Genomic DNA, 13,919 nt, shown 5'->3' with positions numbered 1-13,919 from the left:
AGCACTGAACTGATACACAAAACTGATTCTGGCTTTACTTTTTAACATTCTTTCTTTTTATAATTGTGGCTGACCATACTGCAGACTGCTAGTACAGTTATAATACAGCGATACATAATAGTGTGTGCTGTCAAGTCACTTCTGGCTGATGCCAATTTTTCCCCCCAGGGTTTTCCAGATAGACAGTACTCAGATGGTTTTCCATTCCCTTCTTCTGGGGGTGTTGCCCAAGGCCACACAGGCTGGCTCTTCTCCCAGGAGGCACAGTGGGGAATTGAACTTCCAAATCTTTGGCACCACAGCCAGCTACACTTAAACCACTGAACTATCCAGCCAGCCATAGCACTATACTCACAGTAATATTGCTGTGAGAATTTTAATAGGCTAATACTGTACACTAGCAAATGAGCAAGGCAAAAATGACAAGAACTGTGACAGCCATTCCTATGTAAACACCATCACTACTACTACTGTTTTGTCAGATAAATTCTGATTTATGGCAATTCTCCCATGGTTTTCTGGTTATAAAGTACCGTACCTCATTCTGGTGGCATTCTGAGACCAGGCAGCTTGCCAAAGTCCTCAGAGATGGCAGGGCATGTTGGCTATCATTTACTGCTGACTTGCCTCACAAGGTTCTTGCAAGAACAATAAGCCATATCTTGTGCTCTTTTTGCTCTTGTTTCTTCCATCAGATATTGTCCCAGGGTACACAGTGGGGATCTGAGTGTCTGGCTCAGCAACCAGGTGCTCCAATTCACTGACCTATATCAGTTCCACTAGTCTATACCAGCTAGTTCCTACATATTCCATAACAATTGGACATCTACCTTATTAGCCATGACAACCCCCCCCCCTGTAATTGCTCAATCACTAGCAATCTATACAGCAACTTAATTCAAACTTCAACTTTTTTGTCCTCTTTCCAGAGCACTGTGAGAAAATGTTTAATGTTGAGCTGGATTTCACTGCAGCAACTCTTAAGTGTCTGATACAGTGCTGCAGTTTGCTACCAGCTGTGATCTTATTCTGACATGTGGGCATGCACATTTCACTGGGAGTCTGCTTGTCCATTCTTTATTTACATTTGTATCTCATACCTTCTAAGCATGGCCTCATATGTTTATTTTTATTTAAGCCTTCCTCAGGTCGAACAGAGTACAACACACAAACATACCGTAATCAAAATCATAATGCTAGGTAGGTGGAATACCAGTGGGGTCTGCCCATAGTTGCTTTCCTCTGCCCATAGTTGCTTCCAAACTGCACAACATTCCTGAATCAGTCCATTTGGGTCACTTGTCCAAAGAGAGTGCACATCCTTAAATATTCCTGAGGCTATCATTTTATTTAACAGTAAAGCTAATGGACTCAGCTGGACTTAATTAAGCAACAGGATCAAGTTGTATGAGACAAATTACTCCAAAATGCATCCAAAACTAACCAGGGACTTGATTCAATCTAAGACATGCAGCTTAGCCTTATACACCTAACTTGGAAGTCAGCTGAAACGAGCAGGATCCTGATTTAGTCATAGGTTCAGCAGTCATATATCCTCATTTACTGAAGACAGCAATGTCTTTGAAAGGCTGCCAAAAGGCAGTCTCCCTTTTAAGGTGTCCTCTATCCACATGATTTATTGGGATCCTCCCCAAATCACTTTCATGTGGATTCATGAGGATCTACATCTCAGATCCATGTTTGCAGCACCAGAATGTAGCAAAGGAACAATAACTTACGTGATTTAGTCTGTGGGCATACATGGGATCTATGATCTGATGGTGGTTTTGGGGAGGTTTCCATGTAAAAATCATATGAAATCATGACAATTTGCACCTCAGATCCATGTACTGTGACAATGCCTTGCTAGAAAGGATCGTGCTTTTTAGGGTTTAGTCTGTGTGGACACAAATGGGATCTATGATTTAGTGGTGGTTCGAGGAGGATCTAATTTAAAAAATCATATTAAATCATAGGTATTTGTTTTTATTTCATGAATCCAACTGTTACTTTCTTCCCATTCGGACTGCTGGCTCTGCAGATCTACCCCTAAGTGAGAAAGTTTATATGACAACACGATGTTAAATTCTGCACCGAGCACAAGTAAATTAGCAGATGCAATTGTATACAAATAATTGCTGTTTTGTTATATGTTTTTTAGAGATGCAGATCCTCTTAATAGCCCAGCAGATAGTCACTGCACTTAAAAGTAAGCGATTCAAAGAAAATTAATGGGGCTTAGGTTAGTTAGGAGTAACTCGCATTGATTTCAGTGGCAATTATTCTCTCTCTCTCTCTCATTCAGTAACTGCAGATTCCCACCCTGTACCTTCCTCCAAAATCAGCGCGCAAAAGTCTGCCCGGAAGTCTTCCTTCTGCCTCCCCCCCCCCCCCGCCATTTCCCCGCCTCTTTTGCGGCACTGGAGAGAGAATCCAGGCGGCAACTTCCAGCCCCGAAGCCCTGCTGCCGTGGCCTTAAGGAGGCTCTTGGGCTGGCCTTGGCCGGACGAAGAGCGCGAGGGCCTGGAGGCCCCCACCGAGCTGGGAGCAGCCCGGCATGAACAAGTCGGAGATGGCGGACGAAGCCCTGTTCCTGTTACTGCACAACGAGATAGTCTCCGGGCTGTACCGCGCCGCGGAGCAAGGCGACGGGGTGTGTATGTGTGCCTGTGTGTTTGTGTGTGTGTGGGGAGGGCTGTCGCTTTCCCGGGAGGGAGGTGGAGCATAGGCTGGGGCCTGAGCTTCCGCCACGGCCTGCTGCCTTGGGAGGGGGGCGGTGGCGGAGGGCACGGAGGGCGCCTCTGGTTTCGGTGCGCCCCGAAGGTTGCCCTGTCGCCTGCTCTGGCTTTGGCGGCTCTCCAGGTTGGCCAGAGGGCATTTCCATTCTCTAGGCTGGGGGATCATTTTGGGCAAAGCCCGTAATGGCCGGATTGCTCCCCCTGCCCCCTTGTGACAGCAGGGATGGCCCACCTGGGTAAACAACTGATTGTATGGTAAAAGGCACTTGAAGTGGTCGGGTATCAGTTCCCTTAATTTTTCTGCCCTACTCGTTCTGATCCAGTTTTTCAGTTCCAACGGAAAGGGTTTCAAAGTATGTGAGCTGTTAAAGGAGCGGTTTACCCTTGCCAGCAGTGGTGGTCCCTGGGAGTTTCCATGACAGAATGGAGATTCGAACCCAGGTCTCCAGAGTCCTGGTCTAGCACTCTTATTTGCTATACCACACTGGCTCTCATATGTTCCATTAGGACCCCTATTGTATTTTTAGGGAGCTACAACATATTGGGGTTTTAAAAGTCTAAACATCATAGGCATCCTTCAGTCTCGAGAGACTATGGTAACATGCTCTGAATTGAGGAGTGTCCTCTCCAGAGCATGAAGCCCGGGTAAGGTAATATGGAGGATAGGCTGTTACCCAAGCAGCAGATCCCCCCTCTCCACATTGCTGAAATGGTCCAATGGAAAGGCAAGAGCCAATACAACTGGTTCCAGTGATGTCGCAGGAGTTGGCAGAACGACACATGCTGCCTTCGGGACTCCAGCTCCGGATTTTGCCTCGAGGTTAACTCCTGAAGCCTTTTCCATAAGTGGATATAGCCACAAGGCAGTGGAGGTTTGAAATTGGAGTTTTCCTTCTCCTAGATGGGCTGCCTTCCATGGCTGACGAGCCCCACCTACCCGGCAAAAGTCTAAACAGGCTTTTGTTTTGTTATATCAAGAGAAGACGAGATTCATTGCAAAATACAATCATGCACAGAAAAGTAGAAGGTGCCAAGAAAAAGAGCAGACCCCACAGGGTATGGATTGATTCAGTAAAGGAAGCCATGGCCTCGGGTTTTTACAGTTGGAGCAGGGCTGTTGATGATAGGATTTTTGGAGGTTATTGATTTATGGGTTCACCATAATGGGTTGGAAGTCGTTTAACAGCATTATTTGAGTTTATCTTATGTTATTTATATGCTGCCTTTTTCCATATGGGACACAAAGCAGCTTACAGTCAACTAAAAGTCACACAATTGCCATTAAAAACACTATAAGGAACACACTAAAAACAATTAAACAAAGAGCAATACTTAAAAAAAACATTGAAAATAAAATTTAAAAACATTTTAAAAAAAGAGGTAGAGCAGAAGTGCTAAATAGCTAAGTGGTTTAGATATAATACCTGACTCCTAAGCCAAAGGTTAGGAGTTCGATTCCCAGCTGTACTTCCCTGACAGGGGCTGGACTCAATGATCCTTAGAGCCCCTTCCAGCTTTGCAGTTCTATGATGATGATCAAAACCTGCCTGAAAATCATGTAGCATATGAAAGACGAAGAGATTTACCATGATGCAAGCTTTTGTGGATTATATGCCTGATGAAGTGGTCTTCAGTCCACAAAACCATATACAGTACTGGAATGTTGTTATATATTTCAAGGGTCAAATAATTATATTGCTTTTGCCAACATGGCTAGCCTTATGTAGAAAGGAAACTTGTACATATTTCCAACTATTCTCTCAAATGCATTGCTATGTGTTAATTGCAGTATAAAGCTGATGAACTGAAGGAGAAACGTGAAAGAACACTTTAAAATACATTGAAAACAATTGGTAATATGTATATTTCTGTTGTGTTTTTAGACAACATGCTTGGTAAATGATTTTTATTTTTGTACCTTACAGGAAAATGGACGATGCATCACAAAACTGGAAAACATGGGATTTAGAGTAGGACAGGGATTAATAGAAAGGTGAGTGAAACAGCTTCTCTCCTGATCCCTGCCTCTGGAGTAGCAAATGTTCTAGCAGATTTCCAAATGGCTCCCTAGGAACAGCATGATTGAGTTTACCCCACCTGAGAGTTTATGATTAAAAATCCTTTGTCATTAAAAATCCTATGTTTAATTGTGAATATTAAAATAGGTGTGAAAAGGTGGGAAACAATTATTTTCAAGTTGTATTTTTAGCTTTGCAGATATTTTGCTTATTTCATAGTATACAACAAACAACAAGGCTTACTAATTTTAATGAGTCTCCTATGGCAGTGATTCCCAACTGTGGATTACCCAGGTGTTCCTTGGACTGCAACTCCCAGAAGCCTTCACCACTTGCTGTTCTGGTTGGGGTTTCTGGAGGTTGTAGTCTATGAACACCTGGGTTATCTAAAGTTGGGGATCACTGTCCTGTGGTAAATATAGGGTTTACCTCATAGCATTTCTTAGTAAAGAATATAGTTTAAAAAATTAAAACACCTTAAAAGTAATGTAAAGATGATGCACACAGTTACTTAATGTGGCTGTTTCCACAGAGAGGGCTCCTACCACTACCAGACATTAACAGCGACACAAACAAAAAGTATTGTGGCACCTTTAAGACTAACCAGTTTATTTCAGTATTAGCTTTCTTATGTTACAATTCACTTCTTTGGATACAAGGATTTGTTTTTGGTTTGATTTTATTGTTGCTGAAAGACTAGCATGGATTCCTCTCTGAAAACCGTAATTAAGATGTTATTCAGCTATGCCATTTCTCTGCTTAACAGATTTTCCTTACTAAGAAAAATAATGGAAGAAGGGATGGAAAAACTTGGGAAGTTACAAAACGCGCAGTGACTAAACATAATTTTTTTTTCTAGAAATACCTTCTATAGCCGTGATTCCCAACCTGGGGGAATGTGAAAAAAAAAAAGAATAATGGCGGAAAACATATACATTGGAAATAACAACAACCTTATTAATTAATTGCAAATATTTTGCTAATTTGAAGGGTGTACTTTATGGAAATAGGCTGCCAAGAGGTACGCAAGGTAAAAAGGTTGGGAACTACTGCTCTACAGGAAACTTTTCTGCATGTGATTTGTTACCTAAAAGCATTACTGATATTCCGTAAATAAAATGCTGCTGCTACTTTGATTTATTAATTCTATTCTATTTATTTATTTATTTAGATTCACCAAAGATACTGCCAGGTTCAAGGATGAATTAGATATAATGAAGTTTATCTGCAAAGATTTTTGGACAACTGCATTCAAAAAACAAATTGATAATCTCAGGACCAATCATCAGGTATTAATATTGTAAGAATATTGGATATTCAGAGCAATCAGCTGTTTTGCATATCAGTCATGAATAGGCACAGGATAAAGCTGCAATCACATATATTTTATTGAACTTCAAGGATAAATATATCAAGTCAATGAATCTTAATTCATTCCCAAACTGAAATGATTGGGACTCTGATTTGGCAAGTTCTTTCATCAGGTGCAAGTAAACCACCGTTAGCAATTTGAATTCCCCGCCTTTTTGCCTGCCTTTTTTCTGGTTGTAACTGGAAGCTCTGGTTGCAAGTTGAAGCAAAATTTTGTGGCTGGAGCTGGTCGTAACTCGAAATGGTTGTAAGTCGAGGAACCACTGTACTTTAGCTCAGATGCAGAATTCAGTGTCATATCTTCTTTCTTTATTCATATCAGAGCAGTGGAGAATTTAAAATTGTGGATATATATGAAATACAGCTCCTTCATGGATTGCTGCCTTGTCGTGGCGAAGGGGCTTGAGTAACTCAGAGAAGCTATGGGCTATGCCGTGCAGGGACACCCAAGACGGACAGGACATAGTGGAGAGTTCCGACTAAACGCAATCCACCTGGAGTAGGAAATGGCAAGCCACTCCAGTATCTTTGCCAAGAATGCCCCATGATCAGAAACAAAAGGCTAAAAGATATGACGCTGGAAGATGGGCCCCTCAGGTCGGAAGGCGTCCAACATGCTACTGAGGAAGAGTGGAGGACAAGTACAAGTAGCTCCAGAGCTAATGAAGTGGTTGGGCCAAAGCCGAAAGGACGCTCAGCTGTGGACGTGCCTGGAAGTGAAAGGAAAATCCAATGCTGCAAAGAAGAATACTGCATAGGAACCTGGAATGTAAGATCTATGAACGTTGGGAAGCTGGAGGTGGTCAAACAGGAGATGGCAAGAATAAACATCGACATCCTGGGCATCAGTGAACTAAAATGGACAGGAATGGGCGAATTCAGCTCAGATGATTATCATATCTACTATTGTGGGCAAGAATCCCGTAGAAGGAATGGAGTAGCCCTCATAGTCAACAAAAGAGTGGGAAAAGCTGTAATGGGATACAATCTCAAAAATGATAGAATGATGTCAATACGAATCCAAGGCAGACCATTCAACATCACAATAATCCAAGTTTATGCACCAACCAGCATTGCTGAGGAGACTGAAATTGAACAATTCTATGAAGATTTACAACACCTTCTAGAACTGACACCAAAGAAAGATGTTCTTCTCATTCTAGGGGACTGGAATGCTAAAGTAGGGAGTCAAGAGATAAAAGGAACAACAGGGAAGTTTGGCCTTGGAGTTCAGAATGAAGCAGGACAAAGGCTAATAGAGTTTTGTCAAGAGAACAAGCTGGTCATCACAAACACTCTTTTCCAACAACACAAGAGGCGACTCTATACATGGAAATCACCAGATGGGCAATATCGAAATCAGATTGATTATATTCTGTGCAGCCAAAGATGGAGAAGCTCTATACAGTCAGCAAAAACAAGACCTGGAGCTGACTGCGGTTCTGATCATCAGCTTCTCATAGCAAAATTCAAGCTTAGACTGAAGAGATTAGGAAAAACCACTGAGCCACTCAGGTATAATCTAAACCAAATCCCTTATGAATACACAGTGGAAGTAAAGAACAGATTTAAGGAACTCGATTTGGTGGACAGAGTGCCTGAAGAACTTTGGATAGAGGCTCGTAACATTGTCCAGGAGGCAGCAACGAAAACCATCCCAAAGAAAAGGAAATGCAAGAAAGCAAAGTGGCTGTCCAACAAGGCCTTAGAAATAGCAGAGAGGAGAAGGGAAGCAAAATGCAAGGGAGATAGGGAAAGCTACAGAAATTTGAATGCAGACTTCCAAAGAATAGCAAGGAGAGACAAGAGGGCCTTCTTAAATGAACAATGCAAAGAAATAGAGGAAGATAACAGAAAAGGAAAGACCAGAGATCTGTTCAGGAAAATTGGACATATTAGAGGAACATTTTGCGCAAAGATGAACATGATAAAAGACAAAAATGGGAAGGACCTAACAGAAGCAGAAGACGTCAAGACGAGGTGGCAAGAATACACAGAGGAATTATATCAGAAAGATTTGGATATCCCGGACAACCCAGACAATGTAGTTGCTGACCTTGAGCCAGACATCCTGGAGAGTGAAGTCAAGTGGGCCTTAGAAAGCCTGGCTAACAACAAGGCCAGTGGAGGTGATGGCATTCCAGCTGAACTATTTAAAATCTTGAAAGATGATGCTGTTAAGGTGCTACATTCAATATGCCAGCAAGTTTGGAAAACTCAACAGTGGCCAGAGGATTGGAAAAGATCAGTCTACATCCCAATCCCAAAGAAAGGCAGTGCCAAAGAATGCTCCAACTACCGTACAATTGCACTCATTTCGCACGCTAGCAAGGTTATGCTCAAAATCCTACAAGGTAGGCTTCAGCAGTATGTGGACCGAGAACTCCCAGAAGTACAAGCTGGATTCCGAAGAGGCAGAGGAACTCGAGACCAAATTGCTAACTTGCGCTGGATTATGGAGAAAACCAGAGAGTTCCAGAAAAATATTTACTTCTGCTTCATTGACTATGCGAAAGCCTTTGACTGTGTGGACCACAGCAAACTATGGCAAGTTCTTAAAGAAATGGGAGTGCCTGACCACCTTATCTGTCTCCTAAGAAACCTATATGTGGGACAGGAGGCAACAGTTAGAACTGGTCATGGAACAACTGAGTGGTTCAAAATTGGGAAAGGAGTACGGCAAGGCTGTATATTGTCCCCCAGCTTATTTAACTTATATGCGGAATACATCATGCGGAAGGCTGGACTGGAAGAAACCCAAGCCGGAATTAAGATTGCCGGAAGAAATATCAACAACCTCCGATATGCAGATGATACCACTCTGATGGCAGAAAGTGAGGAGGAATTAAAGAACCTTGTAATGAGAGTGAAAGAGGAGAGTGCAAAAAACGGTCTGAAACTCAACATCAAAAAAACTAAGATCATGGCCACTGGTCCCATCACCTCCTGGGAAATAGAAGGGGAAGATATGGAGGCAGTGTCAAATTTTATCTTCCTGGGCTCCATGATCACTGCAGATGGAGACAGCAGCCCTGAAATTAAAAGGCGACTTCTTCTTGGGAGGAAAGCGATGACAAATCTTGACAGCATCTTGAAAAGCAGAGACATCACCTTGCCAACAAAAGTCCGAATAGTCAAAGCTATGGTTTTTCCTGTCGTGATGTATGGAAGTGAGAGCTGGACCATAAAGAAAGCAGACCGCCGAAGAATTGATGCCTTCGAATTGTGGTGCTGGAGGAGGCTCTTGAGAATCCCCTGGACTGCAAGGAGAACAAACCTATCAGTTCTAAAGGAAATCAACCCTGAATGCTCACTTGAAGGACAGATCCTGAAGCTGAGGCTCCAGTACTTTGGCCATCTCATGAGAAGAAAAGAGTCCTTGGAAAAAACCTTGATGTTAGGAAGGTGTGATGGCAAGAGGAGAAGGGGACGACCGAGGATGAGATGGCTGGACAGTGTCTGCGAAGCAACCAACATGAACCTGACCCAACTCCGGGAGGCAGTAGAAGACAGGAGGGCCTGGCGTGCTCTGGTCCATGGGGTCACGAAGAGTCGGACACGACTAAACGACTAAACACACACACACACACACACACATGAAATACAGTCAAAATCTAAAAAAAAAAAAATTAACATTTTAAGCTCAGCTATTTTTGACCAGAAGCAGGCTACTCCAATAGCATCTTGACTATTAGATTTTTTTTTTGCATTTGTGGTATACAAAAATGCAATAAATGTTGCAAAGATTGAATTCCTCAGATTGAAATGTCCTCTGTTAAAGCAGAATGATGGATACGTCTGGACTTGTGATTGTATATAAGAATCGTAGGGATGCACAGGTGGATTCCTAATGGGAGATTACAGAGATTCCAGTTTTAAGCAGTAGGAACTATATCTGATGGGAGAAATAAAATGTAATAGCATTTGTTTGAAAACGTTTGGTGTACAGAGGCTAGTTTGCATGCATTATAGTTCTTGGCTAGGTTGTGAGCTTAACACATTATTCTTGTATGAACAGCCTGGAAAAAGGCAAATTATTACATCCCAGGCTGTTCATACAAGGGGATTTCAGACAAAACCCCATTAATATCTGTTTCTGCAGGGCATCTATGTACTTCAGGATAACAAATTCCGTCTCCTCACTCAAATGTCTGCTGGAAAACAATATTTGGAACATGCCCCTAAGGTGTGTATTGTATGCAACTCGTAAGTTTCAAATTCTCATTTGAATTATAATGCATTTCCTAAATTATTTGTGCCTTACACAACACTTATGAATTTCTATGCATATAATTTCTTTTCCTGGTGCAAAGATTTGTCATGAAGATTAATAAAAAAAACATGTATTTTACATGGGTGTCCTATCAATCCATGTTTGTGTGCATTAGAATGTTACAAACAGATTCTCTCATCCCTCATCCCAAATGGAAGTGTATTTAATCTGTTCTGGAAAGTGACACATTCCCTCTAGTTCATGGCTTGCGTAATCCTGTTTTGTTGTGGGAGTCCTTGTCAACTGTCATGGCAGGGAGCACCTCTCACCAGTTATGACTGGTGTACCAGTTTCACATCATCCTATGCTGACGAGTATATGGTTTGGTAGTGTCCATATTAAACTGAAATGGATTTTTGTGGAAGAATATCAACAGAGTAATCTAATCCTCTGCTCACCAGTATATTATAAGGGCTATAGTAGTTGGAGAACTCTGTCCATTGAGATAGTGGTCCATAAGTAGAGGTAGTCTGCTTCCAGAAGTTGAGGTTTGGCAGGATTCCCGCTGATCCTGTGCCATCAGAATTTGGGAGGAAAGGAATAAAGTAGTCTAGGGCAAACTGGGGGAGAGGGAGCCACAGAATTCAAGCATGTCTATCGGAGAAACTCTGGTGCTACAGTGCCTTTCATTTCCAATGGGGACCCCTCCATCCCTAGGTTGTTACGGTCAGAAAAAGAGCTTCCATCTTTAAACCTTTTGCCCTGCTACTATGACTCCTGCAAACTTTGGAACTTAGTTCTTCTAAGTTTCTTCTACCTGTTTTGGGTTGGGCAAAATGTGGTCCTCCAGATGTTGCTGAACTGGAACTCCAAGCCGTTGCAGTCAGACAACACCTGGAAGGCTGCACTATTATCACCTCTTGAAGATTGTGAATGACTTCCCCAAAATAACCTGCAAAACTTTTGAGAACATGATGTGACAATGAGTTCATTTTGTTCGATTGTTCTGATTTTATTTTTCCCAGTATTTGGCATTTACATGTGGATTAATCAGAGGTGCTTTATCAAACTTGGGGATAAAAAGTATTGTGACAGCAGAGGTTTCAACAATGCCTGCATGTAAGTATCTTATTTTATTACCACAAAACGTACAATCTCTTCCACTTGATCAACTAGTTGTTCAGTAGTTGTTGAATGAAATGATAAAACAGCTGGTTTTAAAATACTACTTGTTTAGGAACATGGAAATAGTTGTGCAAAACAAGGTTAAAGAGTTCAGTAGAGAAGAATATGTCAAATGATAATAGACTTAATTTCTATTCAGATGTAATTACAATTTAGATTCACATATCTTGCCTAAGATAGTTGTCCTACTTAATTGCTTTGATTTACCCTCTGTCGCCCACCCAATACCAAAGAAAGTGGTGTTCAGGTGAGAGAAAGAGGGAGTGGCTGATGAGACTCTCAGGTAGGGCTACCTTCATGGATAATGTTGTCAATAGATTTTTTTCAATACAAATCCCAGAACACTGCAGTTAAGCTTGTGTTAATTTAGTTTAGAATTAAGATGTGGCTCTGCAGATTTCAATGCTGGTTAGTAATCCTGTGTACTTGAATTGTACATATCTGCATGATGCCATACTTTAAAAGCTGTTAACATTTTTATATGAAAGGTTACCCCCAAATTTAAGTGCAAGCAACAGGACTGGCAGGCAACCTGGGTGCATCTGCCCAACTTGCCTGCCTATTTCTACCCATGGCAGTCCTTCTGGCTCCCTGCAAATGCTGCACAAAGGAGGTTGCAGAGATGGGTAAGTTATGCAGCAGGGGCAAGTTAGTTACATGTGCCTTCCATTTGCAGAAAGCAAGTCCTGTGGTCAGTCCTGAAGAGACAATGGAGAACATCACCTTAAATTTAGTGGAACTAACTTAACATATAGGATTTTAGTCTGAATCTTAAAAAAAGGGACATGCAAAATGCGTAACTATTGAACAGAGGTAGAACTGTAGGCTGCAGTCCTGTGCTTGCTGAATTGAATTATGTTCAGTTGAACTGAATGAGTAATTTTTTTAGTAGATGGGTCTAGGATTTATATTTTAAAAAATCAGTCTAAACTCTTATTCATGGAAGTTGGATAGACAAATACTGTATGATCAATTTCAGTTGGGTGTAGTTGGTTGGACAGTACTGTGTAAATTCTTGAGCTAGTAGCCAGTTTTTGAAATACAGTAGAGCCCACTTATCCACAGAATGAGTGTCCACTGATTCATTTATCCAGTCTGAAAATGAACATTAAAAAAAAAATCCAGAAAAAACCCAACTTTCACATGTATTACCAAATGCAGCCACAAGAGGGAGCCAGAGACCATGCTATGAATACAGTACTTGTTAATGAAAAACACACAGCATGGTCTCTGGCATCTTGTAGTGTCCAATTCTGGTAATCCATGTAATGTTTTTTCTGGGTTTTTTCCTTTTACAGTGGTGCCTCGCTTGACGTTAATTTGTTCCAGCAAAATCGGCGTCAAACGAAAAAACCCCATTGAAACACATTGAAAACCCTTCAATGCGTTCCAATTGGCTGAACACCTGCTCGTCCAGCGAAGATCCTCCATACGGCGGCCATTTTCTGGTGCATGTTAAGCGAAAAATCAGTCCTAAAAACAGAGGAAGGCCATTTTCTTCAGCTGGTGGCCATTTTGAAACCCGACAATCAGCTGTTTGCTGATAGTTGTAAAGTGAAAATTGGTTCCCCTAACAGGGAACTGATCATTGTGAAATGAAAAAAACCCAATTTAAACCATCGTTTTGCGATCGCAAAACTTCAACGTTAAGCGGATTTGTCGTAGAGCGGGGTAATTGTCCAGCGGGGCACGACTGTACAATGATACAGTGTTCCCCATTATCTGTGTTTTTCAGTATTCACAGAAACAGTCCCCAGCAGATACGGGGCCCTGCTATAGTTGATCAGTTAATTGTTCATAGTTCATAAGCTGGTTGTTCTATAACGTCTTCTTTTCTTCATGGCAGGCAAATTTCAGGTGATGATACAGAAGATATAGACATATGTAGAATCTACTTCCCGCCCTATAAAATGGCAAAATAAACTGTATATTTTATTTATAATTGTTACATGCATCTGTCCTGTGTTGTATATAATATTGGTTTGGCTAAACTAAACAGTCTTAACTCTAATTTTTGGATATTATCAATGGTCATATCGACTCTAATATTCAGATAGGATTAATACTTATTTTCATAAATTGTCTTGTACAAGTGTGTACAAATGTGTTTTCAAGATGTATTTTGTAAGTTTGTAAATATGGAACAGAAACCTTGATTAAATGCCAAATTCTAACTGCTGTCCATTTAAGATAATATTTTGACCTAGTAGCGTAGAAGTTGTTTAAGGCTCATATCCAGAAGTAGGTTTGGCAAGATCATAACATATAGTGAAATTTGCAGATAAGGCTGGAGTTTTATCAAACACTGGTCAGAATCCTATTGGAATTTAACTCCAGAATAAGCCAAACCACATTGTCACAGTGGTTAATTTCATCTGATAAACAAGATGCTGG

The 13,919-nt window shown here is 41.3% G+C and overlaps 1 protein-coding gene across 1 annotated transcript; it reads left to right on the top strand.

Moving 5' to 3' along the window:
• The first annotated feature begins 2,428 nt into the window (after window positions 1-2,428).
• On the top strand, window positions 2,429-13,699 carry TRAPPC6B (trafficking protein particle complex subunit 6B). Its single transcript, XM_020807237.3, has 6 exons — window positions 2,429-2,653; window positions 4,664-4,731; window positions 5,928-6,045; window positions 10,230-10,313; window positions 11,366-11,459; window positions 13,372-13,699. Exons 1-6 carry the CDS (start codon window positions 2,558-2,560, stop codon window positions 13,401-13,403), a joined length of 492 nt encoding a protein of 163 aa, XP_020662896.1. The 5' UTR covers window positions 2,429-2,557; the 3' UTR covers window positions 13,404-13,699.
• Window positions 13,700-13,919: the final 220 nt, after the last annotated feature.

The sequence above is a fragment of the Pogona vitticeps genome, chromosome 1 (assembly GCF_051106095.1).
Source record: "Pogona vitticeps strain Pit_001003342236 chromosome 1, PviZW2.1, whole genome shotgun sequence".
In the NCBI taxonomy this organism is placed as follows: Eukaryota; Metazoa; Chordata; class Lepidosauria; order Squamata; family Agamidae; genus Pogona; species Pogona vitticeps.
The sequence above is the reverse complement of the archived record's forward strand: the minus strand, read 5'-3'. Positions and strand labels throughout refer to the sequence as shown.